At 55.8% G+C, this 17,003-nt stretch overlaps 1 protein-coding gene across 1 annotated transcript; it reads left to right on the top strand.

Annotated features, from left to right (window-relative positions):
- Window positions 1-5,118: 5,118 nt before the first annotated feature.
- On the top strand, window positions 5,119-16,971 carry Lamb2 (laminin, beta 2 (laminin S)). The gene is made up of 33 exons (XM_005410192.2): window positions 5,119-5,229; window positions 5,309-5,394; window positions 5,524-5,696; window positions 5,784-5,919; window positions 5,998-6,071; window positions 6,457-6,645; window positions 6,736-6,799; window positions 7,031-7,233; window positions 7,322-7,442; window positions 7,747-7,935; window positions 8,137-8,316; window positions 8,425-8,537; window positions 8,793-8,872; window positions 8,956-9,088; window positions 9,257-9,415; window positions 9,491-9,618; window positions 11,562-11,694; window positions 12,020-12,212; window positions 12,286-12,429; window positions 12,641-12,872; window positions 12,958-13,121; window positions 13,199-13,423; window positions 13,512-13,729; window positions 13,839-13,935; window positions 14,024-14,396; window positions 14,490-14,674; window positions 14,745-14,986; window positions 15,068-15,416; window positions 15,700-15,907; window positions 15,991-16,132; window positions 16,216-16,392; window positions 16,481-16,640; window positions 16,726-16,971. The coding sequence occupies exons 2-33, from the start codon at window positions 5,310-5,312 to the stop codon at window positions 16,860-16,862; spliced, it is 5,406 nt and encodes a 1,801-aa protein (XP_005410249.1). The 5' UTR covers window positions 5,119-5,229; window position 5,309; the 3' UTR covers window positions 16,863-16,971.
- Window positions 16,972-17,003: the final 32 nt, after the last annotated feature.

Below are 17,003 nucleotides of genomic sequence, written 5' to 3'. Positions count from 1 at the left end.
TTTTGGTCTTTTTGAGACAGGGTCTTGCTGTGCAGTTCAGGCTGCCTTGAGCTCACTTTGTAGCCCAGGCTGGTCTTGAACTGGCAACAATCCTCCTGCCTCAGCCTCCCGAGTACTGGTTTTATAGGCATGTGCCACCACGCCCGGCTACCAGTTCTTAATTTTGTCAATTTTGTCAATTTTGTCCTCAGGGGTTAAAAATTAAAAGAGGGGGCTGGGGATTTAGCTCAGCGGCAAAGCGCCTGCCTGGCAAGCGCAAGGTCATGAGTTCAGTTCTCAGTACGGGGGGGGGGAGGTTAGGGAGAAAATAGAGAAGTGGAAGAAAAGGAAGAGATTAGAAGTAAGGCTGGAGGACAAAGGGTGACACACTAACTTTGGGAAACTGGTGCAGAAGACTGGAGGGGAAAAGAGAAGAATGAAATAAAAAGAAGAACAGAACAGATCCACAACCACAAAGAGGCTAGAAACCATGTTCACACTCATAAAAACAAGATCAAAGAAGGAGGAAAAAAACCACCACCCAAAACAACAAAAAGAGAGAGAAAGAGAGAGCAAGAGAAAGGAAGGAAAAAGTCCACTTCCAGGTTTGTCTCTGCTGTCATTGATAGATAACATGTGGAGACAGAGTCCCAATTGTGTTGATTTATCCCAGCAAACCAGCAGTAGCTTTTTGGAAGGGTAGTGAATAATCTCATAGACCCTTCACCTTCTGGCCAAGACAGGACTCATTCAGCCTGCAGCCATCAGCACACCTTCCATGGGCCTAAGCTCAGCTGAGAGCTGCTAGATGGAACCGGAAGACTCTCTGAGTTCTGAATTCAGCCAGCCCCTCTCCAAGATGGCACCCAGCCAAGTGCTCTCTCACTTGGAACAACTGATCCCCCAGCACTCACTACCAGCTAGTGCAGTCCATGTCTGCTGCTCTCCTCCAGTGCTGCATCTCTCTGTGGAGGCCTCTGGGGTTGCCAGCAGTCACTGTGTGTCTGCAGGTTTGAATTGCTCTTCCCACATAGTGAGTCCCATCTCAGGGAAAAGGTGCTGCCAGCTACTTTCTTCTTCCTCATTGAAGTTTCTTTCAGGCTGGGGCTATAGCTCAGTGGTGTAAGTGCCTTCCTAGCAAGTACAAAGTCCTGAGTTCGATTCCTGGTACCAAAAAAACCCAAGTTTCTCTCTTCACTCTCTTCATAGGCTTAGTTCATGCTTCAGATTGTTCCTGGGTCCAGGGGACCCTCTTCCCTCCTTCTTGTTTTCTTCAAGTTGCTATATTCCTGCATCTGCACAGTGATTCTCAGAGAGGCTGCTTCTCTGCTGCTTACCACTCTGCCGTCTTCTGTTTGTCTCCAAGGCATGGTGGCGTGGCAAAGGAGAAACAGTTCATGGCAGGCAGAAGGTAGTAAAGCAAGCAAGGGATGACCACAGCTTTTTCTATCCCTTATATCTTATTCAGGTTATTTAGGGTAGGTAGCACTCACACCCTTAATCCTAGTGCCCTTGATCTTAGCATTGTACCCTGAATCAACTCCAGTGTTACACACTCTAGATCCAACCACCTAGGCAAACACCTCCCTTATAATCACATGAGGCTTTGGGGGAACATCTAGACACAAACCATAACAGGTATGTTCCCTCAGTAAGAAAGCATGGCCATCTCCCCACAGAAGGAAAATGGCTACATTAGCCCAGACCCTGCAGGCCATAGAGTAGATTGACCAAAAGAGAACTGTGCCTCAGGGGACAATGTGAACACCTGGAAATATTATCCTGGCAACTAGACCATGCCAAAGGCTTCATCTGGCCCGAGAGGGCCACAGGAGTCCCAGCTGAGGCCACAGGGGGCAGATGAATGTGTAGAAGTGAGGAAAGGGTCTAGGCCAGTGATGGTGAACCTTTCAGAGACTGAGTGCCAAACTGCAACCCAAAAGCCACTTACGTATCTCAAAGGGACAACATTATAATTAAACCTAAATACTGAGGTTTTGTTTTAAAAAACTAACTCATACATTAATCCTAGAGTGCTGGGATTATAGCTGTGTGCCACTATGCCTGCTGATTTGTAGCCTGTATCAATTTCTATTGTGTAAGTAACTATACTATGATTTATTTCGGTCTACATAACATTTAACAACTAGTTTGCAAAATTCCTGAAAATTTTGAGCTGGGCAGTGTCTCAATTCTACAACCCTTGCCCCATAGAAACCTTGGGCAGTGAGTGATATACTCACATCAATCAGGTAAGGTTTCAGGTTTAGTCCTGCTGTAGGAGTTGCAGATGGCCCAGCTGGGTACGACAGGGCTGCAGAAGGGCCTATGTAGCTTGATAGCCATGGTGCAGGCTGCCAGAGAGCCACTGCAGAGCCCAAGAGCTACTGAAGAAGGTACAGAGCCCCTGGACCAGCCTGGAGTGTGTCAGAGCTGGGGGCAGCCACAGGGTAGAGTAGGGTCATATAGGAGGGTCAAGGTCAGGGTCAGAACAGGGATGTTGTATAAGGACAGGGCTGGGTCCAGACTTCTGCAGGGATCTGGGTAAGGTTCAGAACAAGGGGAAAACTATTGACTAGTGTTACGGCTTGTATCTAGATATTCTCCCAAAGCTTCATGTGGTCATAGGCGGGAGTTTTGGGAGGTGGCTGCGTCTATAATGTATGATGCTGGGATTAAAGATGTGAGGCTGGGATGGATTCTTTCTGCAGTGCTAGGATTAACGGTGTCCCAGCCTCAGTGTGAGTGCTGACTCCTGTAAGGGTGGGTAGCCTGGACAGGATAAAGGGGACAGAGAGAGGGTGGTGGGTGTGGCTCGCTGATTACTGCCTTCTGCCTTCTGCCTGTCATGAGCTCCTCTCTGCCATGCCGCCCTGCTTTGGAGCCAGCCAACTATGAACTGAACTTCTACAAACTGTGAACCAGAATAAACCTTTCCTCCTTTAACTTTGGGTGTTGGGTATTTTGTCTCAGGAATGAAAAGGGTACCTAAGACAACTGGGGTCAAGTTTCATTTAGAGTTAAGGGCTGAGATCAGAGTCAGGGTTGTGATAGATTATTAGGGTCAGGGGTCAGAGTGTAGCTCCTATGACCTGATCCCCAGGGTTAGAGCACCAGCTGGGACTGAATGAGTGAACAGGAATTGAGAAAAGCCTTCCAAGGGGGCTGGGGATATAGCTCAGAGGCACAGAGCCTGCTTGGTAAGCGCAAGGTCGTGAGTTCGATTCCCGGTACCAGAAAAACACTAAAAAAAAGAGGGAAAAGGCTTCCAGTTGCTTCTCTGCCTTTTGGCTAAGATCAAGTGGAAAAAAGGCTTCCACTTTACGGGCTCTGGAACAGAGCTGGTTGAGCACATGCAGCAGGTACCACTACATATACCTCCCGCTATCAGCCATCTGTGGATGCTGGAACCACCTGGGTGACTCAGTTAAATCCAAGAGTTGACATCTCCTGACCTTGAGAAACCAGAGACTCCACTGAGTGCTTGCTGACCCTGAATAACCCCCGTGTGACCCCCCCCAGCCCCCCATTGGCCCTGTGATCTTGAGAACACAGAGACATCCTGTAACTTCTTGAAGCCACCTAGTGCCCCTGACCATGACAGACCTCTATCTCTAGTTATCTAAACTTTGGAGTCATCTCTAGCATCCCAGAGATCCCTGGGTCGACCACAGGACCCTTGAGTTGGCTGTATACTACTCCAATGAGGCCACCCCAAGGCTCAGCAGCCCCTGACTCCCAGCCCTCCCGCCCCCAACTGGTAGCTTGAAAAAAATAAATTAAAAAGCTGCTTGTCTGGGCCCAGACGCTGTGTTCGCAGCAATGGCTCAAAGCAAGCCTGCCTCTAAATACCCTAGGACTCCAAGGACAACGCCACCCCCTCCCACCCTGGTCCCAGGGGCCTGGGTGGGGCGGGTGCCTCCCTGTCGCTCGCATTCCAACCCCAGGCTCCTGTGCTTCTGGCGGGTTGGAAGGTCTGGAGCGGATAAGTAGCAACAAGAACTGGATTCACTTGCGTGTTTTCTTTTCTCTTCTTTTTATTTTTTTTTAATTTTATTTTTGAGACAGAGTCTCACTAAAGGCTGGTCTCAAACTTACCAAATAGCCCAGGTTGGCCTCGAACTCTCAATGATCCTCTTGCTCACCCTCCTGAATGCTGGGATTACAGGCCTGCACTACCGCGCCCAGATTTTGGGCCCATTTTTACACTGGGAAACTGAGGTTGCAATTTTCATGCCTATTGCTGTAGTGAGTAGGGGCAGCAGAACTCTCCAGAGCTGTGCTTTGGGCAGGGTGTAGCCTTTGCTTCTCTCTCCCTGGGTCTATCCTGTCCTTCAGGCTGCAAAACTCCCCACTGCCCGGCATGGTGGTAATCCCTACACTTGGATGGCGTCAGTTCGAGGCCAGCCTGGGCTACATAATGAGACCCTGTCTCAAAAAAACAAACAAAATAAAACAAATCCTCCCAGCAACCCTGAATAGGGAAATCTGGTGCTTCTGTTTGCCCCCTTCCACCTCTCTACTGATGCTGCAGCCCTGAGATCAACTGGCTGGATTGGCAGCGATTTCGAGGGTGACACGAGAGACAGTGGCTATTGGCTCCTTGGCCCTGTATTCCAGAACTCAAAGATCAGAGAAACCTCTTATTTGCTCCTTCCGTGTCTCCGATTTGGTGTTCCCTCTTTCCCCTAAAGCACAACCCCCTCTCCTGCCTTTCCCAGACCCTGAATAGGTCTTCACTTGAGGGTTACAGTTTTTATCTGGATGTCCCCATAAAGCCTCCTGAGCTCATAGGCAGGGCTTTGGGGAGGTGACTGGATCATAGGTGTGTGACACTGGATTAGTCCGCTGATGGTTTTACCATGGCGTGCAATGTTGGGAGGTAAAGTCTGCTAGGAAAGGCAGGCATGCCCTAAGGGTATGTATCCTTCCTTCTGCCTTGATTGCTCCCAGCCTCCTGCCTGCCCTGCCAAGAACTGTTTTTTCTCTGCCACGCCGCTCTGCCATATTGTCCTACCTTGGAACCAGCCAACTATGGGCTGAAACCTACAACTATGAACCAAAATAAACCCTGGATTCTGTTGTCCCGTGTTGTACTCCTGCCTGGGATCCACTCCGTACTTTCCATTTTGCCGTGCTTCCCAACTTTGCTCAAAGTCGCCACTGGGAGCTGGCGAGGGAGGACTGGACCGGACCGTGGGATAGACAGAAGCCGTGGAGGGAAACCAGCCAAGGACCCACACGGGCAGGGTCAGCATCAGGCTGAAGGGAAGGGGTGGGCTTGGGCCCAGCATTTCATCTCCCTCATTGCTGTTTCCCTCCTCTTCAGGATGGAGTGGGCCTCAGGGGACCAAGGGAGGGATCTGCATGGACAGCCTGTGCCCTGGGACCTTCGACTGGGCCTGCTTCTAAGTGGTGAGGGGCTCTGGTGAGGGCCCAGGATGTGGGATGTGATGGTGGTCCTGGGTGGTTGTCTGTGGGGCACGCGGGGTGGGGAGCTGCTGGATGGGGCCAGAGTAAAACTGGCTGACCCTCTGCCTCCAGTGCTAGCCACCACGCTGGCCCAGGCCCCATCCCTGGATGCGCCTGGCTGTTCTCGAGGAAGCTGCTACCCAGCCACAGGTGACCTGCTAGTGGGCCGTGCTGACAGACTGACTGCCTCATCTACCTGTGGCCTGCGAGGCCCTCAGCCCTACTGCATTGTCAGTCACTTGCAGGTGCTGCTGGGGGCTGGGTGACAGGCTGGGTCATGGTGGAGCTGGCCGTGGTCTAGGCACTGATTTGGACCCGCCCCCCCAACCCAGGATGAGAAGAAGTGCTTCCTGTGTGACTCCCGGCGCCCCTTCTCCGCTCCAGACAACCCGCACAGCCATCGTATCCAGAATGTGGTCACCAGCTTTGCACCACAGCGCCGGGCAGCCTGGTGGCAGTCAGAGAACGGTGAGGCTGTGAGTGGGATGGATTGAGCGGGGCTGCCTACCGGAAATCGGAGGCCTTGACCTCTCACTTCTACCCCAGGTGTTCCGATGGTCACCATCCAACTGGACCTGGAGGCCGAGTTCCATTTCACACACCTGATTATGACCTTCAAGGTACCCGCATGTCTGGGAAGCTGCGGGGATCACCCCGCTTGGCTCCCCGTTTCCTCATTGCTCCAGCTCCTCAGCCCGGGCTTCCTGAGCTCCTGTACTCCTGTGCATCCTCCCACCTTCCATGTCTGCACGTCCTGGCCCTTGCACGTTTTCTTCTACTGCCCCAGGCCCAGGCTGGGTCAGGTTCTGGCTCCCTGGGGCCTATGACCCCTGAGCCTCTTCAGCAGAGATAGCTGCCCTTCCTGGTCTTCATCGGCTGGCTTCCAGGGTCACTGTCCCCTGTCTCTGGGTCGCTTGAGGGAAATCCCAGGCCAAGCAGGGCTCTGGACAGCCTAGGCTGGGGTTGGGTACGGGTGCCTGCTGATCAGCTATGCTCCTCACCCAGACATTTCGTCCTGCTGCCATGTTGGTGGAGCGCTCAGCAGACTTTGGCCGTACCTGGCATGTGTACCGATATTTCTCCTATGACTGTGGGGCTGACTTCCCAGGAGTCCCATTAGCCCCTCCGCGGCACTGGGATGACATAGTCTGTGAGTCTCGCTACTCAGAAATCGAGCCGTCCACTGAAGGCGAGGTGAGGCCTGAGATCAAGGTGGGGAGCGGGGAGGGAGGATAAAGGGCCTGTGCGAGGGCCAGTGTTTCTACGGACTCCCTGCCTCTCCAGGTCATCTATCGTGTGCTAGACCCCGCCATCCCTATCCCAGACCCCTACAGCCCACGGATCCAGAGTGAGTGCTACATTCTTTGAGCCTGGCACAGTCCCAGCGTCTGGCTGGAGACTATTTGGGGCCTCAGTACTATTTTAGATGCTTCCTGGGGCAGGTGCCAAGCCTAGTTTAGATTGGGTGGCGGTAGACAGGAGGTCTCCCAAGGTGACCTTGGCAGCCGCAGCCCCTGGGTGGGTCTGGGATGGCAAGGACCTGCCAGGTCAGTTGGCTTCCGCCCGTCCCTTCACTCAGACTTGTTGAAGATAACCAACCTTCGGGTGAACCTAACTCGGCTTCACACACTGGGGGACAACTTGCTCGACCCACGGCGAGAGATCCGAGAGAAATACTATTACGCCCTCTATGAGCTGGTTGTACGGGGCAACTGCTTCTGCTATGGACATGCCTCCCAGTGTGCGCCTGCCCCAGGGGCACCAGCCCACGCTGAGGGCATGGTGAGAGGCTTTAAATGGCTGGGATAGGGCTGGGGGAGGGGCAGGCGTGGTTGGATGGTGCTTACAACCTGCGTTCCTGCTTCCATAGGTACATGGGGCCTGTGTCTGCAAGCACAACACTCGTGGCCTGAACTGTGAGCAGTGTCAGGATTTCTATCATGACCTGCCCTGGCATCCAGCTGAGGATGGCCATAGTCACGCCTGTAGGAGTGAGTGAGGCCCGGGCCCCCTTGTCCCTGAAACGCTGCAACGTAGCTATGCCCTAAGTAGAACATCTAGCTAATTGATCAACCCAGAGTGTATCCAGGCCTGATATCCCTGATGATCCCCTTAAACCCTCTTCCATATTCTGCTTTGGGTAGGATTCCACTCAGCTTGATGTTGAGGTCTTGAAGCCCTTAAGCTACCATCCACAAATTCTGGCCTGTAGCAGGGGTCTAAAGTGGCATGAGGGCCCCTGCTGCCCTCTACCATGAGGACCTGTTTCCTCACGTGCCTTCTCCCTTCCCCCAGAGTGTGAGTGCCATGGTCACTCCCACAGCTGCCACTTTGACATGGCCATATACCTGGCATCTGGCAATGTGAGTGGAGGCGTGTGTGACAGATGTCAGCACAACACAGTTGGACACCACTGTGAACTCTGCCGACCCTTCTTCTACCGTGATCCAATGAGGGACTTGCGGGACCCAGCTGTGTGCCGCCGTGAGGCTGGGATTGGGCATGAGGGAGAGAAAGCTGAGCCTGGGGCAGAAACTGGGAAGCCAGATTGCTGTCCATGTTACAGGGAGTTGGGGTGGAGGAGTTGGTGTGGAAGCAGGCCAGGAATCCAGGGTGGGGGTTTGGGAGAGGACTGGTGCCGGGCTAATTAGGTGAGAGTGACCTTGTACCGCCTTCTGCTCTCAGCCTGTGATTGTGACCCTACGGGTTCCCAAGATGGCGGCCTCTGTGATTCGCATGATGATGCTGCACTGGGGCTGGTCTCAGGCCAGTGTCGCTGCAAAGAGCACGTGGTGGGCCCTCGCTGCCAGCGATGTCGCGATGGCTTCTTTGGACTCAGTGCTAGTGACCCACTGGGCTGCCGGCGTACGTACCTGCTGCCCCAGCTCCTGCGCTGACTTTTAACCCCTGGTCTTTTACTCCCGACTCAGGTGAACCTGAGCTTGGCCAATGGATGGGCTTCCTTCCCTGCAGGCTGTCAGTGTAATGCGCGGGGTACAGTGCCTGGGGACACCCCTTGTGATGCCAGCAGTGGAGCCTGTTTCTGCAAGCGGCTGGTGACTGGACGTGGCTGCGACCGCTGCCTGGTACGACTGGAGGGACCTGGGATGCTGGGGTCTTGGACTTGTCCCCAAAGCACATGACTGGTGGGCAGTGCTCATGCCCCAGTGAATGGGCGCTGAGAGCCAGTCCTGGCTGAGAGGCCTCAGGTCTGGAAGGCCGAGGGCGCAGACCGGCAGTGTGGGGACCATGTGTGTGGCCGAGGCTGAGCGATGGGGTTGGCTTCCCTGCTGGGGGGTGAGGGGGTCTGTTTCTGGCCCCCAACAGCCCCTTTCTTCCAGCCCGGCCACTGGGGTCTGAGCCATGACCTACTCGGCTGCCGTCCTTGCAGCTGTGATGTGGGTGGTGCCTTGGATCCTCAGTGAGTGTTTAAAGGGGTCCTGGGCGGGGCGCGGCGAGATCCTGGAGAGGAGTTCCTTTGTGAGTGACCACAGCTCTCCTCAGGTGTGACGAGGCCACGGGCCAGTGCCGCTGCCGCCAGCACATGGTTGGGCGACGCTGTGAGCAAGTGCAGCCTGGCTACTTCCGGCCCTTCCTGGACCACCTAACTTGGGAGGCTGAGGATGCCAGAGGGCAGGTGGGGGCTCTTGTGGTGTAGGGAGGATGGCTGGAGAGGTGGGTGGTCCTCGTAGGGGGTGGTGTATGTGGGTGAGATCTTGGCAGGAGAAACGGGGCTTGGGGCTAGCTATAGCAGAAAAGGGAATGCCTCATCTGAGCCCCTGTCCCTGCTTCCACCGCCTCTCAGGTGCTCAGTGTGGTGGAGCGCTTGGCAGCCGCCCAGGAGACTCCCTCCTGGACTGGCCCAGGCTTCGTGCGGCTGCGGGAAGGTCAGACCCTGGAGTTCCTGGTGACCTCTTTGCCAAAAGCCATGGACTATGACCTGCTGCTGCGCTTGGAGCCTCAGGTCAGACCCATGATAGCTTACTGGACCTGAACCTCTGGACGTGGGAGTATCTCCTCCATCATCCTCTTTCCCCAGGTCCCTGAGCAGTGGGCAGAGATAGAGCTGACTGTACAGCGTCCAGGTTATGTGGCTGCCCACAGCCTGTGTGGGCATGTGCTGCCCAACGATGACCACATTCAAATGACTCTGCAAGCAGACAGTAGGTGAGGGCACCAATGGTAATACCTGCGGCAGGGGGGGTTGTGGCACCAGCCCTAAGCTGGGCACCTGGAAGACCCCACTGGTCATTCATCTGTTCCTTCCTTAGAATCTTCCTCCTGAGTGCTGTTTTCCAGGCTTTGTTGGACATGGTTCTGATTATAGGAAGGAAATAAACAAAGCAGGGCCTGCTTTCTCTGGGGTCTAAGGTCTAGAGAACAAGGCAGGAATTAATGAGAAATCATCTTATGTCAGTGGTTGTGGGGCAGTGGTGTCAGAGTGCTCTAACCAGGGATGTAACTGTTCTGGCTAATGTTTATTACTGCTTGGTTAGTATTTTTTTAAAATGTATTTTGTTTTTATCACTGTCTTAGTTACTTTTCTGGTTGCTAGGACAAAATACCCAACACCCAAAGTTAAAAAGGGAAAGGTTTTATTTAGCTCACAATTTGTAGAGGTTTTAGTCCATAATCAGCTGGCTCCAAGGCAGGGTGGCACATGGCAGAGGGGTGACAGTTCATGGCAGCAGAAGACAGAAAAAGCAACAAGGGCAAAACAAGCTTCCTTCTGCCCCTTTTATCTTATCCAGACTGCTGGGATTAGGGCAGTGCCAATCCAATCAGGGGATCCAGTAATCACCCAGCCTTAATCCCAGCACACTTAATCCCAGCATTGCACTATGAATCAGTCACAAACTCTAGATTTAGCTGCCTCCGCAGAAGCCTGTCCCAGTGACTGCATGAGGCCTTGGGGGGGACATCTAGACACAAACCATAACAACTTTTTTTTTTTTTAATGCTGTAGATTGAACTCAGGGCTTCACGTATTCTATGATATTCTATGTTTGTTTGTTGGTTGGTTTGTTTTTGTTTTGTTTTCTTGGTACTGAGAATCCAATTTAGGGCCTCACACTAGCCAGGCGGGTGCTGTGCCACTGAGCTATATCCCCTCTATGATATTCTATGACATGTATTCTTCTGCTCTATATCTCTACTCACAAAACTGCAATGCTGGGGATTGGATGCAGGGCTAGGTTCATACATGCTAGGCAGGTGCTCTACCCCCTTCCTTGCATTTTCCATGGTGTAAACATTCATACATATACAGAGGTAGAAAGGCAGTGAAGACAGTGGTCTCTGCCTAGGGATTTATTGGACAGCGGAACAAAGACGATGTGGCAGCTGTGGGGAAGGGACTGAAGGATGGGGGCTGAGTATGGTTTTGCAGGATGAGGGGAATGATCTGGGATAGTGATGTGGAAACTTTGAGAGACTGAGTGCCCAAACTGCAACCCCAAACCCACTTCCTTATTGCAAAGTGCCAACACAGCAGTGAAACCTGAATACTGAGGTTCTAGTTCAGAGAAAACAACTCATACATTAACATCTTTTGTTTTAAAAGAAAAAACACAATAACAGGTGTGCCATAGTTTCTTCACCACTGACCTAGGAGATGGAGAGGGAGACAGAGGAAGTGACACAGTCTTAGTGAAGAGGACTAGAAATTGTATGTTTGGGGTCAGAGGAAGCATGAGTCGGTGGTTGAATTACAAATTGGCAGGTTCTCGTGCCAGGGAAGTGGTGTGGGGTTGCCAAGTCGTATGGAGATTTCCAGTGAGGCCGGTCTGCTCAGGTATGTGAGCCCAAAAAGTCAGTCATATTGTAGGAATCTTATGCTGTTTTTGTTTTCATTTTTTAGACAGGCTCTTGCTATGTAGCTCAGGCTGACTTTGAATTCATGATCCTCCTGCCTCAGTGTCCCAGGTGCTGGGATTACAGGCATGCACCATCATGCCCAGTATATGGGAATTTTCTATACAGATTTGCTGTTCTCTGACCCAACTGCCTTGGCCGGTAGTTTGGTTGATGTGAGTAGGGTGTAAGAGGCCCTGGATGATAGGTACAGGGACCTTGGGTAACCTGTTATACCTATCTCCATTTGCCCTCAGGTACATGATGCTTCCCAAACCTGTCTGCCTTGAGCCTGGCACCTCCTATAGGCTGCACCTGAAGCTGGGGCGAACAAGGGGAAGTTCCCGGCCTGAGACCCCCTATTCTGGACCTGGCCTGCTCATTGACTCGGTGAATTCTTTGGGTTTGTTTGTTTGAGATAAGGTCTCACTATGTAGCTCAGGCTGGCCTTGAACTCACAGCAGTCTTCCTGCCTCAGCCTCCTAAGTGCTGAGGTTACAGGTGTGCATCACCACACCCAGCAACTCAGTGATCTTTTACCCACACCAAGATGACAGGGCTTACAGGATGTGGCCTGTGGGGGCATCTATGACAGAAGAGGCAGGCCCTGGTGGTACTGGGGTGAGCGAGCTGACAGCAGTGCAAAGGCAGGCGCTCTGGCAGTGCCAGTGTGGTCCCCTGTCTGAGGTGCACTCTTCCGTGGTTATCCCTTCAGTTGGTGCTGCTGCCTCGTTTCCTGGCACTAGAGATGTTCAGTGCAGGTGATGCCAGTGCCCTGGAGCGCCGTGCCACCTTTGAGCACTACCGCTGCCACGAGGAAGGTCTGATGCCCAGCAAGACCCCTCCCACTGAGGCCTGTGCCCCCCTTCTCATCAGCCTGTCCAGCCTGATCTACAACGGTGCCCTGCGTAAGTACCTGCGATGCGGGTTGCTGGGGTAGAGGAGGGGCCCAGCCTGACCTGGCCCTCCTGTGTCCCGTAGCCTGTCACTGCGACCCTGAAGGCTCACTGAGTTCTGAGTGCAACCCTCACGGTGGCCAGTGCCGGTGCAAGCCGGGCGTGGTTGGGCGCCGCTGTAACGTCTGTGCCACGGGTTACTATGGTTTCGGTCCCGCAGGCTGTCAAGGTATCTGCCTGCCCTTTGTTCCTCCTATTCTCTGCCCTTTCCACCACCACTCTCCGGCCTCCCTCTGGCTCTGCCTTTTCTAACTCTGCCTCGGACGTCATTCTCTTCGACCCTGGGTCTTTGCAGTTCTGCACCCAGTGACCTTCCCTACTCACCCTGCCCAGACTGCCCTTACACAGCCTCCCCCGGCCCTGCCTTTACTCTGCCTCAGCCTGCCAGTGTAGCCCCGAAGGGGCCCTCAGCGGCCTGTGTGAAGGAACGACTGGGCAGTGCCCCTGCCGAGCTGGTGCCTTCGGGCTTCGCTGCGACGGCTGCCAGCGTGGCCAGTGGGGATTCCCTAACTGCCGGCCGTGTGTCTGCAATGGGCATGCAGATGAGTGTGACACGCACACGGGCGCTTGCCTGAGCTGCCGTGACCACACGGGAGGAGAACACTGTGAAAGGCAAGCTTGAGACGGCTTCGGGGGGCGGGGCAGGTAGGCAGGCTGCCTGGGGATCACACGTCTGTCTTCCTTCACTTCCCTGCAGGTGCATTGCTGGCTTCCACGGGGACCCACGGCTGCCGTATGGGGGCCAGTGTCGGCCCTGCCCCTGCCCTGAAGGCCCTGGGAGCCAGCGGGATTTTGCTACTTCTTGCCACCGGGATGGGTACTCCCAGCAGATCGTGTGCCACTGCCGGTCAGGCTACGCAGGTGAGTGGGCAGGGGCGGGCACAGGACCAGTGTGAAGTGGCTGGCCGAGCGCTTAGTCTCCTTGGGACCATCGGCAGGGCTGCGGTGTGACACTTGTGCCCCGGGGCACTTTGGAGACCCATCCAGGCCGGGCGGCAGGTGCCTACCGTGCGAGTGCAGTGGGAACATAGACCCCACAGACCCCGACGCCTGTGACCCCCACACGGGGCAGTGCCTGCGCTGTTTACACCACACAGAAGGGCCACGCTGTGCGCACTGCCAGCCTGGCTTCCACGGGCAGGCTGCCCGACAGAGCTGTCACCGTGAGTGTGGGTGCAGGAAGGGAAGGCTGGGCTGGGGCTCTACTGCTCGGGCTCCCCTTGACTACTGTGTTCACCTTGGCTGGCACAGGCTGTACCTGCAACCTTCTGGGCACGAACCCCCGGCAGTGCGCATCTCCTGACCAGTGCCAGTGTGACCCAAGCAGTGGGCAGTGCCCATGCCTCCCCAACGTCCAAGGGCTTAGCTGTGACCGCTGTGCCCCCAACTTTTGGAATCTCACCAGTGGGCGTGGCTGCCAGCCTTGTGCCTGCCACCCAACCCAGGCCAGAAGCCCCACCTGCAATGAGGTATGGAGTCTTCCTGCAGACCCCTGGGTAGATGGAGCCAGGTGTCCGCCTGGTCTCAGAGGCTTAGCCTCTGGTGGAGGCTCTGACCTTCGTTCTGTTGCTCCTCCAGTTCACGGGGCAGTGCCACTGCCGTGCTGGCTTCGGTGGGCGGACTTGTTCTGAGTGCCAGGAGCTCCACTGGGGGGACCCTAGGCTGCAGTGCCGTGGTGAGGCATCTGGGCTGCCAGGGTGGACGGAGGACCTCCCAGGATGTTCCGCGGGGGCCCTCACGCATTGACCGGCCCTTTCTTGCAGCCTGTGATTGTGACTCTCGTGGAACAGACACCCCTCAGTGTCACCGCTCCACTGGCCACTGTAGCTGCCGCCCAGGCGTGTCCGGTGTGCGCTGTGACCAGTGTGCCCGGGGCTTCTCAGGCGTCTTTCCTGCCTGCCACCCCTGCCATGCGTGCTTTGGGGACTGGGACCGAATTGTGCAGGACTTGGCCGCTCGTACACGGCGCCTGGAGCAGTGGGCTCAGGAGCTGCAGCAGACAGGCGCGTTGGGAGCCTTTGAGAGCAGTTTCCAACACCTTCGGGAGAAGCTGGGCATGGTGCAGGCCATTGTGGGCGCCCGCAACGCCTCAGCTGCCTCCACTGCCCAGCTTGTGGAAGCCATAGAGGATCTGCGGTGCGCGTGGGCCGGAGGATGCCCGGCGGGATGGGGCAGAGGCCCAGTGGCCCAGGGCCGAAGCCTCTCTAAACACACCTCCCACTAATGCAGGCGTGAAATCGGGGAGGCCACTGAGCAGTTGACTCAGCTGGAGGCAGAGCTGACTGATGTGCAAGACGAGAACTTCAATGCCAACCACGCACTCAGCCGTCTCGAACGAGATGGGCTTGCACTTAATCTCACGCTGCGGCAGCTTGACCAGCACCTGGACTTGCTTAAGCATTCAAATTTCCTGGGTAAGTTAGCTAAGTGGGCAGGTGGGCCAGGGCCGACCTTCAGCTGACTGCCTGACCGTGTCCAACTTAGGTGCCTATGACAGCATACGCCACGCCCACAGCCAGTCTGCAGAGGCAGAACGTCGCGCCAACTCCTCAGCCCTGTCGGTACCCAGCCCTGTGAGCAACTCAGCAGATACCCGGCGTCGGGCAGAAGCGCTGATGGGTGCGCAGAGGGAAGACTTCAACCGCAAACACTTGGCCAACCAGCGGGCCCTGAGTGAGCTCTCTGCCCACACTCGGACCTTGAGCCTGACAGACATAAATGAATTGGTGAGGTGCAGGAGTGGGGAGGGACAGGTGGGTGTGGGTGTTCACCCCCCCCAGGGCCCTGATTTGTTTTGTGCCTTGCAGGTGTGTGGGGCGCCCGGGGACGAACCCTGCGCTACCAGCCCTTGTGGAGGCGCCGGCTGTCGGGATGAGGACGGGCAGCCCCGCTGTGGGGGCCTCGGCTGCACTGGGGCAGCGGCCACAGCAGACCTAGCACTGGCCCGGGCCCGGCACACACAGGCAGAGCTGCAGAGGGCGCTGGTAGAAGGTGGTGGCATCCTCAGTCAAGTGGCTGAGACTCGGCGGCAGGCAGGCGAGGCCCAGCAGCGGGCCCAGGCAGCCCTGCACAAGGCTAATGCTTCCAGGGGACAGGTGGAGCAGGCCAACCAGGAGCTTCGAGAACTTATCCAGAGCGTGAAGGACTTCCTCAGCCGTGAGCCTTCCGTGTGCCCCAGGCGGTGTGGTTGTTCCCTCTGTGTCTGTGTGTCTCTCTAGGTTCACTCTTGTATCTCGGGGCCTGCACGGGATCTGTCTTCATGACCCCATGTCTGGCCCTTGAGTCCTTGCCCGTACTTGGTCCCCCAGTCTTTGCCCCCATATAGTCCCTCTCCCTGGTTACATTCTTATCCCTCTTTGCAAATCCTAGAGTGCAAAGATTATATCTCCATGCTCATGCTGGAGAACCTCCCCTTACACGCTTGCCCGTGCCCCCACAGAGGAGGGGGCAGATCCTGACAGCATTGAGATGGTGGCCATGCGGGTGCTAGAGCTCTCCATCCCAGCTTCACCTGAGCAGATCCAGCGCCTGGCAGGTGAAATTGCAGAGCGGGTCCGGAACCTAGAGGATGTGGACGCCATCCTGGCGCATACCGTGGGAGATGTGCGTCGGGCTGAGCAGCTACTGAAGGATGCACAGCGGGCACGGTCTGACCCCAACCCGAGCCCTGGCCCCTGGCCCCGACGCCTGGTCCTGGTACCTGTAGGCCCTCATTCCCTCTTTTCCCCAGGAGCTGGGCTGAGGGTGAAAAACAGAAGGCAGAGACAGTACAAAAAGCACTAGAAGAGGCCCTGCGGGCACAGGGTGCTGCCCAGGGTGCCATCCAGGGAGCAGTGGCTGACACACAGAACACAGAGCAGACCCTGCACCAGGTGTGGTCTCGCTAGGGCATCAGTGGGGTGAGACTGTGGGCTTGCACCATGGACCTGTGTAACTCTGGGCCCACCCGTGGCAGGTACGAGCGAGGATGACGGGTGTAGAGGAGGCACTGAGCTCTGCAGGTGAGCGGGCTCAGCAATTAGATGCTCTCCTGGAGGCTCTGAAACTGAAGTGGGCAGGGAATAGCCTGGCAGCCTCTACAGCGGAAGAAACAGCAGGCCATGCCCACACTCGTGCCCAGGAGGCTGAGCAGGTGGGTTGGGGCAGAGCCAACTGGAGGAGGTCAGGGCAGCTGTCGGGCTCCCGCTGGGCTGTCCCCATCTTGGGATTGTCTCCCGCAGCTGCTGCAGGGCCCGGTGAGTGATCAGTACCAAACGGTGAAGGCCTTGGCCGAGCGCAAGGCCCAGGGTGTGCTGGCTGCGCAGGCAAGGGCGGAACAACTGCGGGATGAGGCTCGGCGCCTGCTGCAGGCGGCTCAGGACAAGCTGCAGCGACTACAGGGTGAGGAAGAAGCGTGTGGGTAGCAGCCCGAGGTGGGACGGGGAAAGGATTGTTACACTGATACCTGTCCCCGCACCTCCGCCAGAACTGGAGGGCACCTACAAAGAGAATGAGCGCGCCCTGGAGGACAAAGCGGCTCAGCTGGACGGGCTGGAGGCCAGGATGCGTAGCGTGCTTCAAGCCATAAACCTGCAAGTCCAGATTTACAACACCTGCCAGTGACCCCTGCCCGGGGCCGGCCCGTCCCCACCCCCACAATGCGCTTCTGTCTGCCTACACATTAAAGAGCTTTCCGCCTGGCGAGGCTCCAATAAACCAGTGTGAACCCCTGTGTGTGTGTCCTCCGGGCTCTCGGGACGGGGA

The sequence above is a fragment of the Chinchilla lanigera genome, unplaced genomic scaffold (assembly GCF_000276665.1).
Source record: "Chinchilla lanigera isolate Chin_1 unplaced genomic scaffold, ChiLan1.0 scaffold00131, whole genome shotgun sequence".
NCBI classification, from domain to species: domain Eukaryota; kingdom Metazoa; phylum Chordata; class Mammalia; order Rodentia; family Chinchillidae; genus Chinchilla; species Chinchilla lanigera.
This window is presented reverse-complemented; position numbering and strand designations above follow the sequence as displayed.